This window comes from Fundulus heteroclitus, chromosome 22, assembly GCF_011125445.2.
Source record: "Fundulus heteroclitus isolate FHET01 chromosome 22, MU-UCD_Fhet_4.1, whole genome shotgun sequence".
In the NCBI taxonomy this organism is placed as follows: domain Eukaryota; kingdom Metazoa; phylum Chordata; class Actinopteri; order Cyprinodontiformes; family Fundulidae; genus Fundulus; species Fundulus heteroclitus.
The window spans coordinates 24,769,994-24,793,673 of NC_046382.1; the positions used below are offsets into that span (position 1 = coordinate 24,769,994).

The 23,680-nt window shown below is 41.5% G+C and overlaps 1 protein-coding gene across 29 annotated transcripts in view; it reads left to right on the forward strand.

The window, feature by feature from the left end:
* Window positions 1-23,680, forward strand: part of kcnma1a (potassium large conductance calcium-activated channel, subfamily M, alpha member 1a) — a 199,724-nt gene that overhangs the window by 36,829 nt on the left and 139,215 nt on the right. For all 29 annotated transcript variants that reach the window (XM_036126673.1, XM_036126675.1, XM_036126678.1 and 26 more), the window contains exon 2: window positions 14,884-15,051. In XM_036126673.1, the coding sequence (XP_035982566.1) occupies window positions 14,884-15,051 (168 nt within the window). The remainder of the gene's footprint in view (window positions 1-14,883; window positions 15,052-23,680) is intronic.

Sequence of the window (23,680 nt, forward strand, 5' to 3'; positions counted from 1 at the left end):
GCCTCGATGCAAATCAGTGTGTTACGGAAAATTCACACTGCGCATCACCCTGAACACATCCTGTTCAGAGTTGATGAGAAGAAGGATGGAGCTAAATGCAGGGCGATGTTGGAGTCAAACCTGTTACAGGCACCAAAAGACATGAAAATGGGGTGGAGGCCTAAATCTAATTGTGATTCGGTGGCATTGCTTCACAGATGCTCTCCGTCCAGTCGGATTGTGTCGTTATGATTGTGCCATTTTGTGTTGGTCTAATGATAGAATCCCAGTCAATCCCAGTCAATCTGAGGTTGTTTCTGTACGTGCAGGACGCTTTTCTTGTGCAACACCCCTCTCTCACACAAACCCAGCCATGACACGTTTCATGTGTGCCGTCCACTGACTTGTCCTTGGGTTCGAACATTGCTGCAGTGATCAAATGCCCACCGTTTGGACAGCAGAGGAGAGCTGATTCAGTCTTCACGTCATCCCTTCTGAAAGCTGTTGCCAGCTCTCTGGCTAACCCACCCCGACAGGCGCTTATTTAATGTTTGTGCTGCATTTCCAGCGTTGTTTATTAGAGCTCGGCGACACGGCCCACGTCAAGCCTGCAAGGGTCAAACTGCTGACTCCGGGGAGGTGGTCCTCTTCACCTCTACCCACACTCCCCATCGCCACAACATCGCTGCGCCATCACCGGGAAATGCCTCCCTTGACCTCCGGGCAAGAGGCCATTCCTGCGATGCTTTTTGTCAGCTCCTCAAACCTCAAACCTGGCCTGGCTGCAGCGGCACTAACAGGAACAGGCAGGTCACGGTGGAAACCGGAGCCAATGCTTATCCCGCACTGGACGCAAACAGACAAGGTTCAGCTCGGGAAGACAACGCGGCTCCTCTGAGATGTGTGTGTGTGCCGCCTCTTTTTGGATGTTTGATTCTGTTGTAGAGAAAGCTCTGATTGGGGAAAGCTGAGCGTCCATGCTGTCGGAGCTGGAGACGATGCCTCAGTCCTCACCAGCAGCCCGGTTTACACTCGACATCACACGGAGACTTAATGCTGCTCAAACACAGTCCAGCGTTCCTTCAGAGCCAGTGACCTTTCTTTTACATGAACAGATTGGTTTGTTGTGCTGCCATCTTGTGTAATTGCACTGATCTCTGGAAGCTCTGGAATATGGAGACAAGCTTGCTGGAAGCTGGAGTCTCATCCAGGCTTCAGCTTCCCTTAATGGATCCTGTTAGCTCAGGTCAAAGTCTTCTCTCTCTGGGGTTTCGGGGCAGAAACAGAACCTTTGTTGTGGTCCACGGCGGACGGCGGTGTGGTGGACTGATAAAACACAGGCCGCCATGACCCGCAGGCGCCTTCTTCTATCTCACTGCAGGGTTAAAGCATGCAAAATCTCTATGAAGGAAACTGATTTATTTTCCCCTTTGGTAGGCCTGAGATCTAAATTTAAAATGATTAAATATGCCTGGAGTTAGAAAACCATTTGCACTTCCATTTGTTAGCCTCTGAGCTGTTTTCAAATCAAGGGCAAGTCTCTGAATCATTAGACACAGATGAATGCCTTTTTTGCTGTCTTTAACTGCCACATTTCTTCTATCAACCCCTAAATTGTGGAAAAAAACAAAACAAAAACGCTGTGCACCTAATTGACACATTTTAAGAACCCGGGCATGCTTTTGCAATTAGCCCAATTAGCCATTTTTACAGTTAACACAATTTACCCGAGCTACTGATAGGTGCTTAGGCTGAAATGCCTTTTGCTGTTGTTCCCCATTAAATCTGAGCCTCAGTTTGGTGTAAACAAATTCAAACAGGCCGCTGTTAATAACTGGCTGAACTATTTGACAGAGTTATTGCATCTGGAGAAGAGCTTTCTCTCAAGCAAAGAGAGCCTAATCTCCTTGGTCTCTCCTGGCTTCTCTTAATCCCGTGGAGTGGAGTGAAGTGGAAAAGAGAGAATGGGCGTGAGCGAGAGAAAATGCAGCAGAACCGAAGAGACAGTGGATTCGTATAATAAGGAAGGAGAGATGGCATAATTATGAGCTGGAATAATTAGGGATTTGTTCTCATGCAGCGCTCTCAGCATCTATTGACCCCAGGCCTGATAAGATATCTTACAAGCCTTTTCTTAGTGCATTAGCTTAATTGCACATTGAAAATGTAGAAAATCAAACTCTTAATGACATTTTTCTTTTCAAAAAATGTGGAAAACAAATTCAATCATACCCACAATCATTAGTTATTTCTCACAAAATCGCCATCGCCACCTGTATTTGCAAACCTAACAATGCAAATGAGCAATGTGACTGTGGCTCAGTGGGCAGAGAAGCTTTCTTGCAATCTGAAAGTTGTGGGTTTATTTCCAGCTGCCTACTGCCACGTTTGTACCCCTGGGCAAGGCACTTTAATCCCAAGTTGCCTACCTGTTCGTGTATTGTGTATGAATGTGTGCGCCTCAGTTAGTGCAATTGGGTAAATGTGACTCTAGTGTAAAGCTCTTTGAGTGGTCCGTATGACTAAAGAAACACTATATAGGTACATGCAGGACTGCAGTGTTTTTTTTTTGTTTTTTTTTTTGCTGGTCTAGAGTGTGAATGACTTCCTGGAATTTGATTGGCCAGGAGGGGGTTCAGGAGGAGGGCCACTTATGTAAGAACTGTCACTGACTGCAGGGGTGCCAGTGAGTGTGCCATCAGTGATTTTGGAAAAACCTTATTGCCTAACATGAGGTGTTTTTAAACCTATCTGCACATCTTTAACAGAAAAGCTATTGAGTTAGCCCTTTAAAGTAGTATTAATCAGAAAATGCAAAAGCTGTTATGAGAGGGGGGGTGGGGGGTAAAGTATTTTCTTTGCTCTGTTACAGATTGGGTGCATTTGTTCTCACATAAAATAGCTGATTGTCTCCAGCCCAGATAACCAGTGGTGTTGTCCTACTAACTGGGTTAAGTGGGTGCTCAGGGATGTAAATTAGGAGAGCACAATATATATTTGAAAACGGTATCATCATTGCCACATTAATATATGCACTATTTCCAAGTATTACATGTTCTGCAGTAGTTTGCAGTTCATCAGATCCTAAGCACCACAGATTTACTCTCTGCATATGTATTTTTGGCCAATTTGATGGTTTCTTACCACATTGCATTCCCACACCTTTTAATGTGACGGCAAAGCTCCCGTTTAGTGATTGGAGCATTGTGGTCACAGAATGACCGAAAGGAGTGAGAAGAGTGTGGGATTATCCCATCTGATTTCACAGAGATAGGATAGTAACGCGTAATGTCCTCATCATGTAGACTAAATACAGATGTGAGGACAGATCTAAACACATTTTAGAGACAGACGTAGCAGCTAAAGTGTCTTGTAAAACTGAAACAAAACCCAAACCGCCGTTATCGCTGTAAGATTTAATTTAGGAGCTATGGGGCCACTTGCTGCTCACTCTCATTCCTACCTCACTCATTTTCTCAGAATCGTGCCCTCTAAACTGAAGTCAACACACAGCTTGAACGAAGGTCAAGCACAGAATGTCCCTGCTGTCGGTGGAGGCAGGTGGGTGCTACACCCACGAGTGGTTCTGCTTTTTCCGTCCACCCTATACCGTCGCCTACCACCCGGTCCAAGCTTTAGATGGGTCACTGAACCAAGCAGAAGACTTGAAACTGTTGGCTTTCATTCACTTCGCAGCCAAGGCAGGGTAGTGATGCAAGTAATGGCAATGGCAAAGAAATATATTATTGTGTCTTTTGGGGTAATTATCCCTGTGGGAGTAAAGAAAGTGACTAAAGGAAGGAGGGCCGGTACCCGTCACTCGCACATGTTCCAGTGCTGGTACGTAAAACCTTGTTTACCAAAAAATCCTTCTGCATAGGCCACGGTGCTGCATACATGCCCATCTGCCGACTTGTAGAGCTGAAGGACCAGTTAGTCATTAATATATTATGCAAAGACTGAAGGATCATGAAACCTCGCCCACTAATGTGATTTGCTCGTTCCATGTTTTGTGGAGCCGGCTGATTCATTAAATACCAGGTGGCCTTCCTTTGAATCCCAGCCGAAGAATATGTAAATGCTTAATGCGAGAGGCGCGTCGGTACACGTTCGCGTTATAAATAATGAATCGGAACTTATCCGGGTCCGTACAAATGTATCGGACTCAAACCTTTCAGAGCTGTCGTGCGTCCGATCTGGCATGCGTTAATGTTTGATTTCAAATCTGCTCCCCACTACACTGATCCTCCGTGCCACACCGTAAGCTCATCTTCCATTTATATGTGGATGTTGCTCTTTATAGAGCACCGTCATTGATCAGTGCAGGTTAGACAGCAGGGAGCCAATTAGGGCGATGGCTTCAAACCTTGCAGTTTTCCGCTTGTGGAAAACGCCTCAACAGCCTGTTGTGTACAAGGTAATGGGGCCCCCCCGACTTCAGCTGCTTGGCTTGTTATTTGCTCAGTCACTTATTGACAGAGAAACAAGCCGTCTTTCTGTCTGTATGCAGGAGGAAAGCTCGTTAAGGTGTTCTGAGGGCAATTGGGGATCAAGGCTAAGACAGGTGACTGCTTGATAGGGTTGTTTTGTTGCTGTCAAGAGGTGCTACTCCCCAAATTCACCGACTGCTTGTGTTTGTTACCAACTTGGAGAAAAGCATTACACAACGGATGATCAAATAAAGTTAAACAGCCAGGCCTGTTTATGTGTTCGACGATTAATGCATCAAATCTGCTAATTTATGGTTGGAAATTAGATTTTTTTTTTTTTTAAAATAGAAAGAGTACTTGTTCAGCTCATAGGAAGCTGCCGATGTTTATGCTGCTGCTTTTGTCCCCTCCCTTCTTTGTCTCACACTGCACCGTGATAACCACTTTGAGACATTCTGGGATTAATACGAACTGACCACGGTTTTTCACTCAGAAGTGCATCTCCCTGTCCGGCTGCTGCAGCTTGTAATAACAGAGTTATGAACTCTGCCACAGCCTCCGTGGCTCAGAGGTCCAGACAAGCTTGAAGACACTTTGTATTTGTGTTATAAGTAGATTATTTGTTAATTTTTTTTGTCTCCGACATGATCCGAGCCATTTAGGAATAGGATAGTTACTTAATTTAAATAAATGCCATACATGCTGTAAATTGACACATTATACTGCATCAGTGTTGGATAAAGTTTGTTAGACCAATGAGTCTTTGGCTGCGGTTTTTATTCCAGTAACTGGATATGCACGTACACCACAGGCTGTGCTATCCTTTTAGAAACCGCTTATTATTAGCTTAAAGATTTGAAAACCCCGGTGTATAAAGAAAACACTCTGTTATCTATTTATTTATTTTGTTAGCATCTTAGCCCCGAAAAAGTAACAAACTTTATCCTAAGATTTTAGAGTACTTAAAACTAAACCAAACATACATCAGTTTAGACAGCACCACTTTAGGCAATCAGTTTTTATCTTTATTTCAGAAATTAGCTATGTTTCTTTCTGTACTTTATAAATATCAGTTGTACTTTACATAAATTGACATACCTGGCTAAACTGATTAAAGTTTTAGTTTGCCAATATCCTCTGCTATATGTTCCACAATAGTTATGTCTTTGCATGGAAAATCTCCATAAATTCATCCTTGTGAATTAACTGTAAAAAAAAAAAAGAAGATATTTTACCTTGTTGCCCACCCCTAATTAACATGAATTTCAAAAACTGAAAGATTTCTTGACAATCTTTCTTTTTAAAAAGGTCAAAATTATGCCAGATATTGTTGTGACTTTATGTTCTAGGCACAATTTTACCCACTTTAATAAAAATTGGGACTTGAAGTATTTAAACAAATAGTCTTACCTTTACACCTACGTAAATGATCTTGGTTTCATTTGAGAGGTGTTTGATGCTACTTGAAATGAAAGCATATGTTTTTACATACAACTCTTATAAAATTGTACAAATTGCATGATTTAAATTAAGACTGCGATTGTGTAGCACTTAACTTTCTCACCGATGGCATTCAGAATGCTGCAGCGTCTCCTGTCTGTTGTTCTTGACCGTGACATACAGTATACTTTGTCCCAACCGGTGTTTCTGCAGCACTTAATATGCTGCTTCAAAGGAGTTAACGCTTAAGAAACCTATTCTAATGCTGGGACATGTCATGTAAAATGTGTGTTTATTATTTATTTTTGAATCCAACATACAGCTGCAGCCCTCAGCCAACGCATGTCTTGCTCATGGTGACATGCTTCCACACAGAGCAGTGTGGCAAAGGGCTAAGCTAGCTTTAGCATGTTTGCTCTGTTCTGATGAGATTTGTGGATAATCTGGCTATATGTCAGGCCTGTTCTTGTGACTTGTGTTTCTACAAAAGTTACAGAAGTACACAACATTGTAAGGGGTGAAAAATCCTTTGCTTGCAAAAACCCTGATTCTTTAGTCCTACGTGCAGAAGGCAACTGGGCGTTTTTCCTTGGCGAAACATCTTTAAGACACAAGAGAAGTCCAGCTGCCTTCTACTTCAGCACTTAGGATTGTCACATCCTGGATGAGTGAGAATCTCCACCACCAGATTCTTTAGATCAAGAAGAGGATCTGCTCAACAGTTTCACAAACACTTGAAAGGGACCATTTTAAAAAAAATTGTGTCCTTATAGCTGTGATTCTGGCTGATGTAACCACAACCAACAGTAGACAAACAACAGGCACCAGGAGCTGAGTTGTAGTTTGGGACACTTAATATTGATCATATAAGAAATCCTTATTATGAACCTGCAGCTGCTACCTGAACCGGGCTATGTATTATACCATCCACAGCAAAAGCTGCAGATCAACCTGGAAACTGGTGATTGCCCTTAATGCACACATAGGAACATATAAATCTGTCTGCTCCCCTGACGTAAAGGGCAAGTTTTATGGATGACGCAACGGAGAAACAGAAAGGGCATCACATGTGTGTGTACTTGAGAAACCCACAGCAGCATTTAGTGCATGTTAAATACACGTGCCCTTGAGGGGTCAATTAAAGATATCTGGAACATCCATTTTGTGACTTCAAAATCCTTAAGTTCCTTGTTTTGCTATGTTTAGGTGTGTTGCTCAAACGTCCCCTACATTTATATTCATTTGGGAACATTCATTCACATGTGCACTTTAGAGTACACTATGGTGGAAATCGGCCTCAGGTGGCGATGGCACTGATGGCCGGAGCACAATAAAAGGCTGATGTCGTTCAAGTCATCCTTCTGATAGACATAAAAATATGTGCAGTAACCGCTTTGGGCAAAGCAATGTCGGCAACTAACTGGCTCCAAAGGTGTGTTGGTCATGTCCTGGTCCCTATGTTCCCATTGTACACAGTAATAATAATAACAACAGTGATTCTGCAGACAGTGTGTTGCTTTGATTTGTGTTTATGACTGCCGCTTTTAAAGTCTCCTCATATCAGCGGTCACATTGAAGCAGATTTGCCTGGTGTATTAAATGGACCAACTTGAAGCGTACTCCATTTACGCCTAATTTGCATAGGAAACATGCACATGAGCTGGCGTGTATCACCATAGTAAAAAGCGCTCTCCAGGTTTGCGTGAGGGAAATGAATTAATACATGTCAGAAATTAAACGACCAATTATTACACGTGCACGTGTGGCAGATCTACTGTAATAACATCACATCACGGATTATCCCCTCATCTATTGGTAAATTTGCGCTGCTACAATGTGTGTATATATATATATATATATATATATATATATATGAAACTTACAGGCTTTAGCTGACCTTTCACTCACACACAATTCACAGCGTCTTCTATTTTTACCCATGCTCACTGAGGCTTGTAACGCTATATGAATGGAGGACGTTAAGTCCAGTGATGTGAATCAGCAGGACTGCACAAGATATTTCCTTCATTTTTTGCCTACAGATGTAAAGAAGTAACAGTAATGTAGATTTATCGTTGTTTCTGTTCTCTTTTATTTTGCAATAAGAGAATGTGGGTCTTAGACAGCAAAGGCTGCCAGGCTTATGTTAGGGTCTGACGTAACACTGTCGTAATGTTTCCCTCTGCCAGCTATAGGGATGCCACAGTTGGGACAAAAAGTGGAATTGGAGTTCAGGTATTTTTGGGGGGAGCTCTTGTCCTCTTATGCAGATGGGTGAGCAGGGAGGGGGATGCAGAGAGATGTAAACCAGTTGGCCTTTTTTTCCTATTTTCCTGTATTGTGGATGTCTTGGTCAGTTTGTGCTCAACAAATCACTAAAGTTTAGCACAGAGGGGCTGAATAACTTTTAGCATCTTTTGTAAATGAATAATCATGCTGATAACTTTTTTTACTGTTGTTGTAGCACAACCCTTAATTATTTTATCATGATGGAACCTAACTTATGAACCTCAGCTGTGTTTAGGATTTTTTTCTACAAGCCACAACTCATGAAACGGTAAAGACGGCCATAGGACGATGGGTACATTTAAGAAAATATCGCCCCAACATGTCCTTTCTACGCAACTGATACTTTAGTATACACAATTTGATCTCCTGACAAGTCAGGCTGCAACAATTTTTTTGACATGGTGAGAAAAACATTACAACCTAGAAGCCTAAACATCACACACACACAGCAGTGCAAAAATGTTTTAGTGCTACCCAAATTTTGTAGCAATACAAGGCAGCACAACCTAATCTCTATACTAAGCTGGCACCCTGCACTGCCGTATGATGCACCCACACAGCCATTCAGTGAAACCTTACATATCGAAGTGCATGGTCACTTGCATGCACGCTGAGTACATGCAGCATGGTACAGGGGAGATCCAGGTTGGGGTATAGCTACATCTATCCATACCAATGTGGCACTGTTAGAAAAGGTAATTACCTCTCTTGTTAAAGCCTGTGAAATTTAATTTAAATTTCCCAAATCAAATTCTGGTCTGATTACTGATATATCTGTTGAAATTACTGAATCTAAATCTCTCTGAGAACATGATGTAGGGCACAGGACCCCGAAAAGCACTACACCGTGCATTGATCTAGAGAAACTCAGGAACAGACAATAAACAAGGTCATAAGTCTCAAAAAGCTCGTAAAGCCATTTCTAAGTCTTTGCTACTCCAGCAAATCACATTAAGAACTATCATCTTCAGATGCTGTAAACATGGACAGTGGTAAACCTGCCCAGTAGTGACTGGTCTACCAAAATAACTTCAGTCATTCAAGAGGCCACAAACAAACCTCAAACCAACATTTAAAGCACTGCAGGCCTCCCTTGCCTCGGTTAAGTTCAGCTGCCATGTTTTCATCCAATTGTAATGTGAATTTTGAGCAAACTTTTAAAATATCTCAAAAAGGAAGAAAAAAAAAAGAAAGAAAAGGGAATGCGAATTAAGCTTGTTTCCATCTACCGGTTTGGAGCGAATTAACCAGGCTAACCAGACGTAACTTCGGCAGAAGTTGACGTTACGCATGATGGTAACAAACAGGAAGTAGAGGTTGCAAACTCGCATGTGCCACACATCTACAAAAAAAAAAAGAAAAAAAACGAATGTGCAGGAATGTTACATGCTGTCCTGAGACGTTGAGAAAGAAATGCAATGTATGTGAAGATGCCGACAACGGAAACAGCTGAGGTACACTAGCAGTCAAAACTTTGGACTCACCTTTGTCCTTCAATGGCTTCTCCTTATTTTTACGACTTTCTACATTGCAGATACATATTTAATACATCAAAGCTATGACTGAAAAGTATATATAATTGTGCATCAAACACAAAACTGTGAAATCGCTCTGAATATCTTGTATATTTTAGATTTTTCCAAATACTTTTCGGGTTACACAACATTTGCTGAGACAAGGTGACCAAAGAAAACTACAATTTAATTGAAAATGTCAAACATTTCACAAAACACACACTTGGATTTTCTGTTTTTATTCTGCTGCATTTTCTAGCCCATTGTGTGAGCGTGCATTTCCCCCCCTCAAACATGTATTTGTCTCTGTTTGAGCTTTCTGGGACAGTTTTACAATATTTTTGCTGTGGTATTCTCTACCTCAGTGCCACAGCAAAACACAGTATCACAGTATTCACTTTATTACAAATGGAGATTTACTGGCCTTCCACTCATCCTCTGTGCATGAATTTTGTTTGGATATGGATTTACGTGGACGCTGTCCTGATCAGATGGATTACAGTCGGTGTAATCCTTAAATCAGACACATGGTAGTCACCAGGCTTCAGGAACAACAGTACAGTAAAGAACAGTCCTGACCTTTGAGTTAAGAATTCATTCTTTAATGTTTCAAGTTTTCTTCTCTGCTTTCTTTTCTGCTTCACATCTCTCTGACTTACGGTGACACTCTATATAGGCCCTGTAAACCTGGCCTTTGTATGAATTAAGCAAATCCTTATGAAACATTGTGTCCATGTATGTAAATAGCCTCGGACGTCCCTGTCCGCTGTGACCCAGTGAAGGTCTGTAACCCAGGGACACGGGGGGAACCGTGGCGTGTTATGAGTCTCACTACTTTCACGTCTCACAGGGCGAGCCTATAAATAGTCTCCCACACTGGAATAGAGTTTTCCTGAGCGCTGCGGTGGGAAGCCGGAGGAACAGCTGCATTAAAGCCAACTTCTGTTAGATCGGCTGGGTCAGATGAGCATCACCTCCTTTCTATCCTCCCTCTTCTTTCAGTCTCACCAGCCGACTCCTTCTTTTTGTCTCGCTCCTTATCGGTCCAACAGTCCGTCTTTTACTTTTTTATCTTTCAGGAGCTGTCCTCCCACATGCTTTCTGTCCACTTTTGCTACATCTATCTGCCTCTTTATGCGTTTTTAATTTACGTCTGTACATCATCACATCTGCCGTCTTGGCGTTATTGCTTTGATGGCCTCTCCTCCTTGTCTTCTTGTCCTTGTCCTGTAGATTTCGCTCTGTCAGTTCCTTTCTTTGTCTTCGTTCTTGTGACAAGGATTTTTTTTTTTCTGTCGCTGTCTTGCAGATTATTAGCATGCCTCCCCTGAGTATCCTCATAATTGGTGCAGTCCTAATATTAACAATGCTCATCTGTGTTTTTTTTATAGAAAGGTTCCCTTGATGTAGGCAGCTGAGCTAGATGATGTAGATTTAAAACTGGAAACTCAAAACATTTACAGTAGTCCTTTATACTGAAAATCTATTCAGGTTGTTTTGGATGTTTTTCATGTAATAATTCTTCTTATTAGGTGGATTAATAAGCAGGCATCAATGACCTGATAAAATTCCAAAGCAAATCATGTATCGTAATAATTTCCAGCATTATGACCGTGAGGAAGGGAATTTTGCTGTGCATCAAGCAGACATCCCTTTTGCATCACCTGGGCCTGAAAGTTAGCACTTCATTGACACTTCAGTGACGTTCAGTCTGGTATGATTAAGTTACAACGGTGTCGGTTACCTGCGGGGAAAATTCACGGAGTGGTTACGTGCCGCAGTAAACACTCTGAGCAGCTCTTTAAAAAAACGAAGTCAGCCTGCCAGTAAAAGTTTACACCATCCGATCTCCGACCGAGCATGTCGGAAGTATTTTTCACTTAGCAGTGGGGTACGGTGAAGTTGTTTGCTTTGGTGGGGAGTCGGACTCGCGCACCCTTCTTACTGCAGCTCATATTACCGCTCCCTGCGAAGGATGGTCCTTCTTCTGTCACCGAGGTCAGGATCGTCAAAAGGTCTCATTAGGAAATAAAATTAGCGACTGCTTAACCGATATGCTTTAATGACTCTGCCTATTAGTTTGAATTTATGCCCATGAAATTTCTTTTAATTTTAACTGGTTTTGAAAACCAAGATATAGGCAGCTATCAAACAGAAAGATTTAATTGCGACTGAATAAAAATCTTTGGTATAATATGGCGAATATAAAGGCATCTTGTTAACGATTATAGGGAAAAAAGATCATTTGATGAATGAGCAGTGACTAGCAGTGAAAACTACTATCTTCTAAAAATAAATGCCCAAATGAAAAAAAAATAGCAGAACCTGAATTTTTCCTGCAAAAACATCCCCTGATTGCGGCTGCTCCCCGTCTTCCCCCAGAGTTTGACATCACAGGGGTTTATTTATAGCCAGCAGATGGATTCTCCCACAACAGTATGCTTCAATGCTTCTCTCCCCCCCCAGCCTAGCCAACCGCAGATGACTCAAATGAACTGGAAGGAATACGTTGTTTACATTATCTCCTCTGATCTGCAAAGCCATCAGTTTGTGACTTCATCCATTATTCATGTGGTCCCATCCGACATGCACACATGCATGTGCCAGAGACAGCTAGACTTGGAATCAACAAACTAGACGTGATCCCTGTGCCTTAGTGGTGTGTGCATGCTGTGATAGGAGAAGGTTTGTTGGGGTCTTCTGCAGAGGAAGTAAGTGACGCATCCGCCCGGCCATTTGGCAAAGCCCCACACATCCCAGCACATAATGACCTGCATGCACGCTGAGCACATGCAGCATGGTACAGGTGAGATGAAGCTTAGCAGCTTTGCTTGATGTATCCAAATAAAGCTGGCCCCATTTGAAAAAAAGTAAATCCCCCCTCTTGTTAAATTATGATTAAATTCAACTGTAAAAGCTGAGTTCAATTTCCATTGGCTACATGTGGGGTAAACATGGCGAATCGTCCAAGGAATGACTGGTCTACTAAAATAACTTGAGGAGTGCATCACCGAGTCATCCAAGAGGCCACAAAAGAACCCAGAAGAGTATTTAAAGCAATGCAGGCCTCCCTTGCCTTAGTAAGAAAGATTTCTGCCAAAAATGCCAACCATGCAGATTTCCAAGGTGGAAACTACCGCTGATCAAAAATGCCGCCAAAGTCCCATCTCACATTTGGCAAAACAACATGATGACCAGGACTTTTGGATAAATATTCTGTGGACTAATGAGTCAAATGTGTCGCATTTTGAAAGGTTAGACGTGACCCAAGATTAGCACAGAATTTCAGGAAATAGAGCGTCACAGCGACAGTCAAACATGGTGACCATGATGCGATGGTCTGGGGCGGCGTTGCCTCTTCACGGCTACTATTTGTTTGCCTATGTTATAGAATCAGAAACGCTGAGCTTAACTGAGGCAAGTGATGCCTGCAGGACTTTAGAAGCCGTTGTCCTCATCTGACCTTGAGTATCTTTAAATTTTAGGAATGGTGTGTTGCTTTTTAAATAGTTTTAGCGTAATTTATGTTGTCGGATAAGTTACTTTTAAAGTATTTTTTTGACCTCACGCAGGTGTGGCAGTTATTAGGCCTGGGCGGGCCTTGTGAAATTTAACTAAACTTTCTAAAAAAAACAAAAATGGAGTGAATGACATGATTATATGTTCTATCATGGGCCTAGTTGGTTTGGATGGCCCTTTTCCCTTTGATAAATGAAATAATCTTTTGAAAAGTGTGTATTGTATTTACACGTTATATTTTTTTGACCGAAACATTTGTTGGGTGGCCTGACACATTCAACAACAGATGAAATCTGCTGAAACAGCATTTCCACAGCACTGTATAAACGTTCCCATTGGAAAGGATCCAGTCGTGCACAATTAGGAGTTTGATTTTGGTTCCTAAGGTACATACTTACTGACTAGCTTCAGAAGCAGAAATTTAGGAGATATACTAACATGTTTTTATATTTATCTTTGAGACTTTCTAAGGCCTAAAATTGAAATGATTAAATTTAAGACTTTTTTAGAGCTTTTAAAACCCTGCAGAAACCTTGATAAGGCATGAATAACTGAATTATCCACTGGAGCACGGAAAGGCCCTAAAGCAGCAGCAGATAATGATCTGATGACTAAGTCAGGCTTTTTTAGGCCCAGTTTATTAGCATTGTTATGAGGTCAGAATGAAATTAGGAAAATGGCAGCTGTGTCCATGCCATGTCATTATCAAATGTAATCCAATTTCACCCAGCAAGCTCCTTGATATGGACAGGACACTCTCTTGGGCTCAAATGTACAGTAACAGTTGTGTTTGTGTGCCCTGCTGAATAAGCTACATTTTCACTGTTTTGAAAATGTTGCAGAAAGGTGGAGCACAGTTTTATTTTCATTTACATCATCACGTTTTTCAGATTGTGACACAAAGGAAGGTCGTGCTAAATAGCTGTAATCGTTTGACATCCAACATTTGGAGACATTTTGCCGCGTTGACAGAGCCAACATTCTGCTTTGGTGGCTACTTGTCCAACGTTACAGTGAAGAGTGGCATTGTGTGAAGTGTTTTACGTGTAACGTGTCAATCTTAAGGGAATAATGGCCGTCGTACAGCGTCTTCTTTCAGTGGATCAATGGGCTGCCATCAGAGGGTTAAAAGTCATTTCGCTTCCAGGGCTTCTCTTCGGAAGCCATCACTGAGGGCTAGCCGCTGTTTTTTATGGGGGTTACATATTGTACACACACACCTCTAGGTATATTTGTAGCTCTGTGTAATTGCAGGAATTCAACGCTTCGGTGGCTTCACAACACAAGGAAATCTACTCGTTAGTGTTTTTTGCCAGGAGCAGAGGGAAGCTGAATGCCAGCTAGTGTCAAGACAGGAGTGAGTGAATGGCTGGAGAGGAACAGCTGCACGCAGTGACTCTGCCAAGCATGGCATGTCGACGAACTGCAATGCAACTCTGCTCAGTCACTCGGATGCAAGACGGAAATGGCTGCTTGACATTAGGGACGGTTAATATAAAGGACCATCTGTGCAGCTGAACTAGAGCACGATACATTCTGTCATCTTTTGCAATCATGCGTGCGTTCGGACGAACCTATTTGGAAGTCGATACTGGATGATTGCTGTCCCTGCAGTAGCCATAAAAATTACTCTCCGTTTTTATTAAACTCATTTGAACTCACTCTCCATTTGTTTTTGCAATTGACGCATATGATTTTTGTTTTTCTTCCAGGAGGCTCAGAAGGTGAATAACCCTGCCAACAACCCCACAGCAGACAAGACAGCGAAAGGTCCTGATGAGAAGGAGGAGCAACCAGCCAGCGAAGTGGGATGGATGACTTCGGTCAAAGACTGGGCCGGTGTCATGATCTCCGCTCAGACGCTCACTGGCAGGGTTCTGGTAGGTTTCTCTTCTTCAGACATGAATAAAACATCAAACCCCAAATGAACAATCCGCTAGATCCTTTTGGACCCAGATTATTTGGATATTTTTGATGCAGACTGAAACAGTGTTTTTTTGGTCAAATAAGTCAAATATCTCACAAATACTCTGTGGAGACTGGACGATGCCCCATTTCTGGTTGATCTCAGCTGTTTTTATGGAGAGGTCATGCAAGCACTAGCTTCAGTGCACTGTGGGAAAATAAATGACATTTCTATTGTATTCCAGAGTCTTGGCTCTCTTGGGCCAGCCTGAGAGAGTGCATCTATATATGTGTTTGGGTGTGTGCCCGTGTTCATTTTAATAGACACTATTTGGTCGTAACTTGGTATATAAAATTTGGTGTTGGTGCAGTAGTTTAGTGTGTGTGTGTGTTGCAATCATAAGGTTGCTTGTTCAGTTCCAGCTTACCCCTGTCGCACGTCAATGTGTCCCTGGGCAAGGCACTGACCTCCGAGTTGCCTACAGATGTGCGTATCGGTGTATGAATATGTTAGTTAGTGTGATTGGGTAAAGTGGTCTGGTATGACTAGAAAAGTGCTACATAAATTCAGTCTATTTACCATCTAGTTTGGTTTGGCTCAACAATTTCCCCCCTTCATTCTACATTTTACATCTTTGTTGTGCGAAATTCTGTGCAAATATGGAAAGATGGGAACTTTTCAGTTCAAAACTAAACAAAACTAAGCAAGAACAAACCTAAATTTAGTATCAATTATACTGAATCAAAACCTGAAACATCAGCCCTGGTATGAATGTACTCTCAGTTTATGCTAATGTTGCTAACTTGATGTGTGCAAGGACTCTTGGTTTTTATCTTACTGCGTTTCCCAGCTCTCTCTCAGTCACAGTTGGTCTGTTTTGCATAGACATCCACTGAATGAAACAGTCGTGGGAGTTGGAGAGAGCGAGCGATGAATCCAAACTTAAAATACTAACGCTGCCATTGTTAACATTTGCTGGAATCTGACAGCGTCTTCATGCCTGATGAGGATAGTTCAGAGTTGAGGAAGGCTCCGTCCTTTTATGGAGGGGGGGGGGATGAAAAGTCCTGAAGGGAGCTGTCAATTTACTAAATGAGCTTCTCTTTCATCACTTTCCCACTTGCACAGCTCTCCTGGCATGGACGCAGCTCTCTTTTCCCTTTCATCTTCTGCTCTGAGTGTTCCCAATCTGCCCTGTATGTATATTTCTGTGAGCTGGGAGCGTGAACGGGAGAATTGAAGCAAAGGAAACAGGGGGTAGAGAAACACCAATAAAAACAGACGAGCAAATTAAAAGTCAACCAGTGTGTTTGTTCCAGTCAAGGAGAAATGAGGCACTGGCTGCTTTAAATTGGGTTTCTAGGCTTAGAGATATGCCAGTGTATCACCTACTGTGATTTGCGCTACTTCTGGTGGAGCAGATAATTCAGCCCAGCAGGCTGTGTTTACTTACGTGCTAGCTGTAATGAGATGCAGCACAATACTGCAAGTACGAATTGCTTCATGAAGGTGAGTGACTGGATCATCATGTGGGTGGAACGTGTGCGATGGTGGGTTCTTGTTTGAAAGTATTTTTTTTCCCATGTATACAGTAAGAGCCTGAAAACTTCTGTATATACGTGCATGTGTGAACGTGTGGGTGGTTAGGTGATTTTTTTTTAATTATTTTTTTATTTTTGTGAAGCATTTGCTGTTCCATAAGGGCTTAATTGCAGATGGGAATTTGCAAGGAGTATCCATGTATGCAAGAACCTGGCTGGTAACCATAGGAACTGCTGCGTAGTGGTGCTCAGTCATCTGACATAGAGATGCTGTCTGCCTGACCAGAGCAAACTAGGGCAACAAACCCCAAAAAAACAAAAATAAAGTTCATTTTTCTCTCCAAAACAGGCATTTACAGGTGGCTCCATTCCACCCCGGTGGTGAAAGAGGCAAAACCAGATAGACATTGATTGTTTCTGTTAGTCTGAGCGCTCAAATCCCTGACCATTTGTTTGGCCCTGATGACTTTGCTGTTAGTGAAAGATCAAGTATACCCTCGAGCTTATTGAATTACCTGACAAATATAAATCCATGTGGAGGTGTGGAGTTATGTAGTTCTCTTCCTAGAGCGGCAAACACACAAAGTGCCTACATTAACTTTCCTGTGACAATACTAAGCAATGCGGTCAACAGACATCTGTTACAAAGGGAAAATGGTGAAATGGTGAATGGGTAGGACTGTTCTTTAACATTGCCTCTTTCTAACTAGCCATGCTGCTGGAGGTTTTAGGCCGGACTTATTTGACCCATTTACTATTTGCAAACAAAAATGGCTGCGTGTGCAGCATGACAATGGAAGAATGGAGGATCTCTGTCTGCAATAGAGATTGCAAAGCTTGCTTTGTTTTCATGAACATCTTGTAATGAACGGTCTTCTTTACCTTTTGGATGTTTCCTGTTTCAAAACAATCACATCCTGTAAATGCCATCCACATGTTTTTAGCATGAATGTGTGCAGTGGATATAAAAGATACAGATACATTTTTTTCTTGTGGAAGCTGGAAATTTACTGGAATTTATTTTTGAATAATTCCTGCACAGTTGCTCTTGTGTATCCCAGGAGATTGTGCGTGAAATGGCACAAGATGATGTTTTGCCATTTTCCGTTAGGAAGTGCAGTTTTTCAGACAACAGAGTCCTGGACAGGGTCTCTGTGCAACAGTCTGCCATTAATCAAAACGTGTGTTGATTTACAATAAAAAAAAATCGCAGCACACATCATCTTTACTTAACCGTAACCACAGAAGGGAGTCTAGTTTTCTATGTGTGGGAGTGAGAGTTGCAAACTCATTCCTAATTTGTATTCTTCAGAGAGAATAATCTTTGTAAGCTTACCGTGCAATACTGCTCAACTCCTGCCTAGATAGATAGATAGATAGATAGATAGATAGATAGATAGATAGATAGATAGATAGATAGATAGATAGATAGATAGATAGATAGAGTTCACAGCTGTCCTCCAACATCAGTAGCATATTTAATAGGAATATATTAACTATTGCAAGCATATTGTAATGTTAGCATAGCAGATAATGTTTACTTTTGATAGCTAACATTTCAGCTGAAGTTATCAATTTAACTGATGATAGCATATAAGCTCCTTTCAGCATGGTACATAGTGATAGATAATGTTAACCAATATGTTAGTTTCTCACAATCTGCTCTTGACGTCATTTCGCAATAACATTTTTTCCTTATTCTGTGTACAACTTGAGTGATTGGTCAGAAATTTGAAGTTGGTATTGTTAAAGCTGCAGTAGGTAACTTTTGTAAAAATGTATTTTTTTCACATATTTGTTAAAACTGCCACTGTGTCCTGGCAGTAAAATCTAAGACAGATAATCTATGAAAACAATCAAGCTCCACTGGCTTCTCCCTGTGGTCCTACTGCCATTTACAGAAATGCACCGCTCCCAGACAAAAACAACCAATCAGAGCCAGGAGGAATGTCTAGCTTTGACTTGTTGTTAGCAGTGTCAATCACTCTTGTGTACGCGTTGCTCACACCTCCTCCCCCTCATGGTGCAGCCGTCATCTAATATCAAGATTGCTAGTGGGCTGCAGCTGTGTGGAGAAACGATGGAGAAACAAACTGCTTTACAGGAAAACTGCCAATTTCTGGAGTGGCACCTGCTCAGAAAACAAAGACAGGTAAACATTACAGGAGCACGGCAGGCTCTGCTGTGGGGGGAGGAGCTGTGGAAGGAGGGCTACAGTGCAGCAAAGAGCAACGTGGAGGAACCTGTAAAGTTTGCTTGTTCAAATTTTCAGGCCAAAACTCCCTTGTGCAGCTTTAACACAGAAAAAGCCAACATGTTGTCATTTCATCCACATTTCTCTCGTCATTCCATCCCAGGAGTGCAGCAGTTGAGTTTCTCCTGAAGTTTGAAATGTCAACTAAATGTCAACAAACTTCCCTCTTATCACCTTGAGTAAACATAAAATGCTCAAAGATAATGTAGCATTTACAGACCTTGAGGTTTCACTTCACCTTTTCTTCTGCGTTTGACACTTAAGCTTTTGCTATTCAGTGTGCTTCCATACTGTGGTTCTAACAGATATCCCTAGAAGACCTGCTACTTTATATTTCTCCTAATTTGTATGCTTCAACTGTGAAACGAACATTTCTGCTTCCGTTTATCCCCTTTAGCACATCAGATGATCTGTACAGTTTCCAAAATTTACACACAGTCACACAAGATGCATAGATGGGAAGCAGTAAGGACCTTGCCAAGGGGCACATCAACATGTGGCTGGAGGAAACTGGAACGATTAGATTGGTTCCATAGGTAATTCATCCGTCACACTGAAACGCTCCAAATGGTATTAAAAATTCCCCATTTAGCACATTAATTGTTATGAAATATTACAGTCATAATTGTTCCAGTCTCCTTAAAAAGTCACAACAGAGATGTTTAAACAACCAGCTGCTGAAGGACATGTCTCGCCGCATCCTGTGGGACAGCTGTCCGCACAGTGGTATTGCTGTCGGAAGGAAAGGCCGTCCTCTCTGTTGATGGATAACTCATTCGTTCTTTGACAACCATATCATCCCGGTTGCTTTATCAAAAGACCTCATTAAGCACTGAAGGGCGCGGCGTCCGAGGAAGGAAGCAACTACTTGGACAGCTGGTGACACGAGGTGGCAGAATGTTATGTGCCACGTCATCCTAGCGAGTAGATTTCTATGTTTTGCATCTGCTTTGGTAACAATTCATGTAATCCTATAACGGTCCAAGAAAAATAGCAAGGATTATAAACCCTGAATGCGGATATTCTCCCCATCTCTCTTGACAGCGGATTTACCCGGCATGGTGGGTCCAGAAATAGGTCAGTCCTGCCATCTTTCTTAATGGGATCTTGGGTGGCAACCAGGGACCATCTGTTCACACGGCCCGCTGTCTAATCCCTGTGGTCATCCCTCTGCCTATTCCCATCCACCCTAACGCTTCTTGGCCTTCTGCGTTCCGACTCCAATCATCTGAAAATACTACGAATGCAACACATCTGTCTGTCATTACAGAAAAGAGTGGCAGCACATGCATTCTAATGATTGTTACATAAACGAAAGAAAATCCCATTCAAACGTTCCTGTTGAGCAGTAGAACCTCTGACGGGGCACGTGATTTACTTTGCCACTTTCTCCCTGTCTGTGCTTTTGCCAGCGATTGTACCCCTGTGTTATCTGCTAGTGTATGCAAACATGCTCAGTCTGTACATATCTGTGTGCTCTGGCAGCGAGGTGAGATTTTGCACCATCGATAGTGTGTGTTGATTTTCTTTTTTTTTTTTTTGTTTTGTTTCCGTGCTTCCTCAAACATCCCGTTGGGGTGAAAATAAGTGTTCCCTCACACTCCCCATGATTGCCTTCTTCCCTGCCCAGGGAACAGCTGCCATTCACGCTTTTCAGCCTAGCATTGTTTATGTCTGTGTAATGTGTGTGTTTACCTTTGCGAGAAAAATTTCAGACAGGGACTTGAAACCAGATATTTACGTACAAGTCTATTTTTTTTTATTAAATATTAAATCAGGCTTATTAATTCCTGTCTCAGTTTTCCTCGATTTACCAAAATTATGTCAATTTGCAAAATGCCAGAATGACAAGAGACATTTTTTTCCCCCCAGAATTTTTATAACTATAGGTTTATAAGCTTACTTAAACTAAAACTACTATGCCTATAGGTTAGTGGCTCCCCCCAATGTAGGGAAACCCAGATGATGGTGTCATAGCTTTGCAGCCTTCTAATAGGTTACTTCACACATTTGAGTTGAATGATTGCATTGGTGAATGTATTTTAAGGCAAAACCATAATAAAGAAAATCTGAATATAAATATATCAGGGAGATAATTGTGGACCTCCACATGTCTAGATAAACCTTGGGTACAATTTCCAGTTTTCTTGCCACCTTCATATGGAGTTGTAAACACCATACCAATGTCTTGCTATTATCTATTATTGGTTTTAAGAAGGAGATGGGTTTTCGGTGAGAAATTTGTGCATTAAACCTAGATCAAAACCAAACATTGTGAAGATGCTGCTTGAAATTAGTAATGGAGTGTACACATTGAGACAAGTCATGTACCAACATGGATGATGAAACCACTCAGTGAAAGAAGTCATTACTTCAAATGCAACACACAATTCAAATGCACAAAGGGAAAAATACCTTAATTTTTCAGAGAGATGTCCATGCATTTGGTACTTGAAGGCAGGACTATTATAATTCTTTACTATCAGGAAATCCACAAAATGCTGTTAAAGGCTTTTATCTTATCCAAAATGCTGCAGCAACAGTTCCTGTTAAATCCAGAACATAGTTTAAAATTCTACTTCTTACATATAAAACCCTTAATTATGAAACTTCATGATAGATCAAAGAGGTGATTGTTTCATATGTCCCTTACAGAGCACTTCACTCTCTGCAGGTTTACTGGTGGTACCTAGAGTCTCTAAAAGTAGAATGGGAGGGAGATCCTTTAGCTATCAGCCTCCTCTCCTGTGGAACCAACTCCACGTTCAGTCCATGAGGCAGACACCCCATCTACTTTTAAGACTAGACTTAAAAACTTTTTTTTTTCATAAATATTATAAGTTAGAGTGGCTTAGGTTATCTTGACCAATCTCTGTACTTATGCTGCTATAGGTCAAGGCTGCCGGAGGACATTTCTACATTCTCCTTCTATGCCAGTTCCAGTTTTGTATTGTTTGCTGTTATTTCAGCTTCTAACTTTATGTTCTCTCTTCATAGCAGCTACATCTAGCCTGGTGGAGTAACAGACTAGAATCTGGAGACCCAATAATTCAGCCAGCACAGGAATGAATATTTCAAAAATTTTATCAAAGGAACTGGTGTTGCTGGAATGGGAACTGATGGAAGCAATCTCTGGAACCACTTTGGGGGAGAGGACAGGGTTAGTGGCCGGGAACAACTCAGTGGAGATGGTTGTTCACACTGAGCCTGGTTCTGCTGGCAGTGTTTTCCTGTTAAAGGGGAGTTTTCCTCTTGACTGTCGCTTCATGTATGCTCAGTATGAGATATTGGTGCACAGCCATCGACAGTGTAGAGGACTGTCCACTGTGGCTACATGGTCGTCTAGGAGGAGTGAATAGTGCAAGTGATTGAGTCGATGCAATCTGCTGGATTTTCTTAGATAGAAAACCTTTTTAACAAACATGTCCATATGATTTAATATAATTGACTTTACAAAGTCATTATATCAAGATTATATGTGCTTTTAATTGGTGCTATTTAAATAAACTGAATTGAATTGACTTGGAACATTTTTCTTTCATTATTCTGGCATTTAGCAAATAGGTGATTGTAACTGACCTAAAACTGGAAAAACGTTAAGTCTGTGTGAAAACATTTTTTTTTGGAAAACTGTAAATATCTCGTTTCCACCACATTTTATTTCTTTTAATTACTTTATTACTATTATTCTATTTATAGCAGCAGGCATTGTCACAATCTGACTTGTTGCTTGCAACCCCGGCGCTGTCTGTAAAGGTGAAGCATCGAGTCCAGATCACTTAATAGCTATTTTGGAGCAGGCGCCATAACAAAGAAAAGGGGTTTCTATCAGAAAAAAAAAGCAAGTCCAAAAAGGAGACATCATGTTCAAAAACAAGCCTAAAAATGCCGCAAACGGGACTCGGGAAATTTGCACGCGACATCAGAGAAAAACAAGCTGAAAGTCGCTTATAATAAGCGGACTTGGCAACACTGCTTGTGGCATCTCCACTGTGGGCAGTGTGTAGGAACTGGGGGCGGCATTGCAGCAGTCCTCTGGAGCATACCGCAGTCCCATAGCTATCCGGCAAACACAAGGCTTAAGTGTATAAAAATGTTTCTACCGATGTAAAGCAGAAGCACACAGATGTTGCTTTGTTTTATGAAGGATGAGTGCGATGAAGGGAAACAACAACGCTCTGACTCACAAGAAAATAACAACAGGAAAACACAGTTCTGTCAGAACGGAGAGGAGGCGCTGCATCCATACATGCCACCATACTGTCAATATCAGGGGTTAGGGTGATTTCTGATTTGGTTGGCTAGTTACCACTTTTTCCATTCTTTGCCAATATGTTTTTTTTTTTTTTGCTGTGTGTAAATTTCACTGCATCGATGCAGCTGTCAACACAGTACCCTTTCATGTGAGTGATCGTCATCTGTCTAAGTAAAACTAAGATGCAGCATATTTTAGAGTGGTGCTTGAAAGCTTGCAAAGGCTATTGTTTTAAAAAAAACAACAACAACAACAGATAAATCACTGCACAAAAATACATTAAACATCTTTGAATTTTCACCTAAGTCATAAAATCTAAACTGTTGAAAAAGGAGGCAAAATATTTGACTTGGTTATTTATGCATTAGAAGAAAGAAAATGTATTTTTAAGTGCATATTAGTGGAGGATAGTGCTGTGGTGGTTTACTGGTGGGCAGAAGTTCACAACCATTGTTTTGTATGGAATGTAAATAATGAAATAAAAAAGAAAGGAAAATTTCTCGGCATAGCTCAGGTAGGATATTTTTGCCCCTGACTTGTCAATTGAAAATGC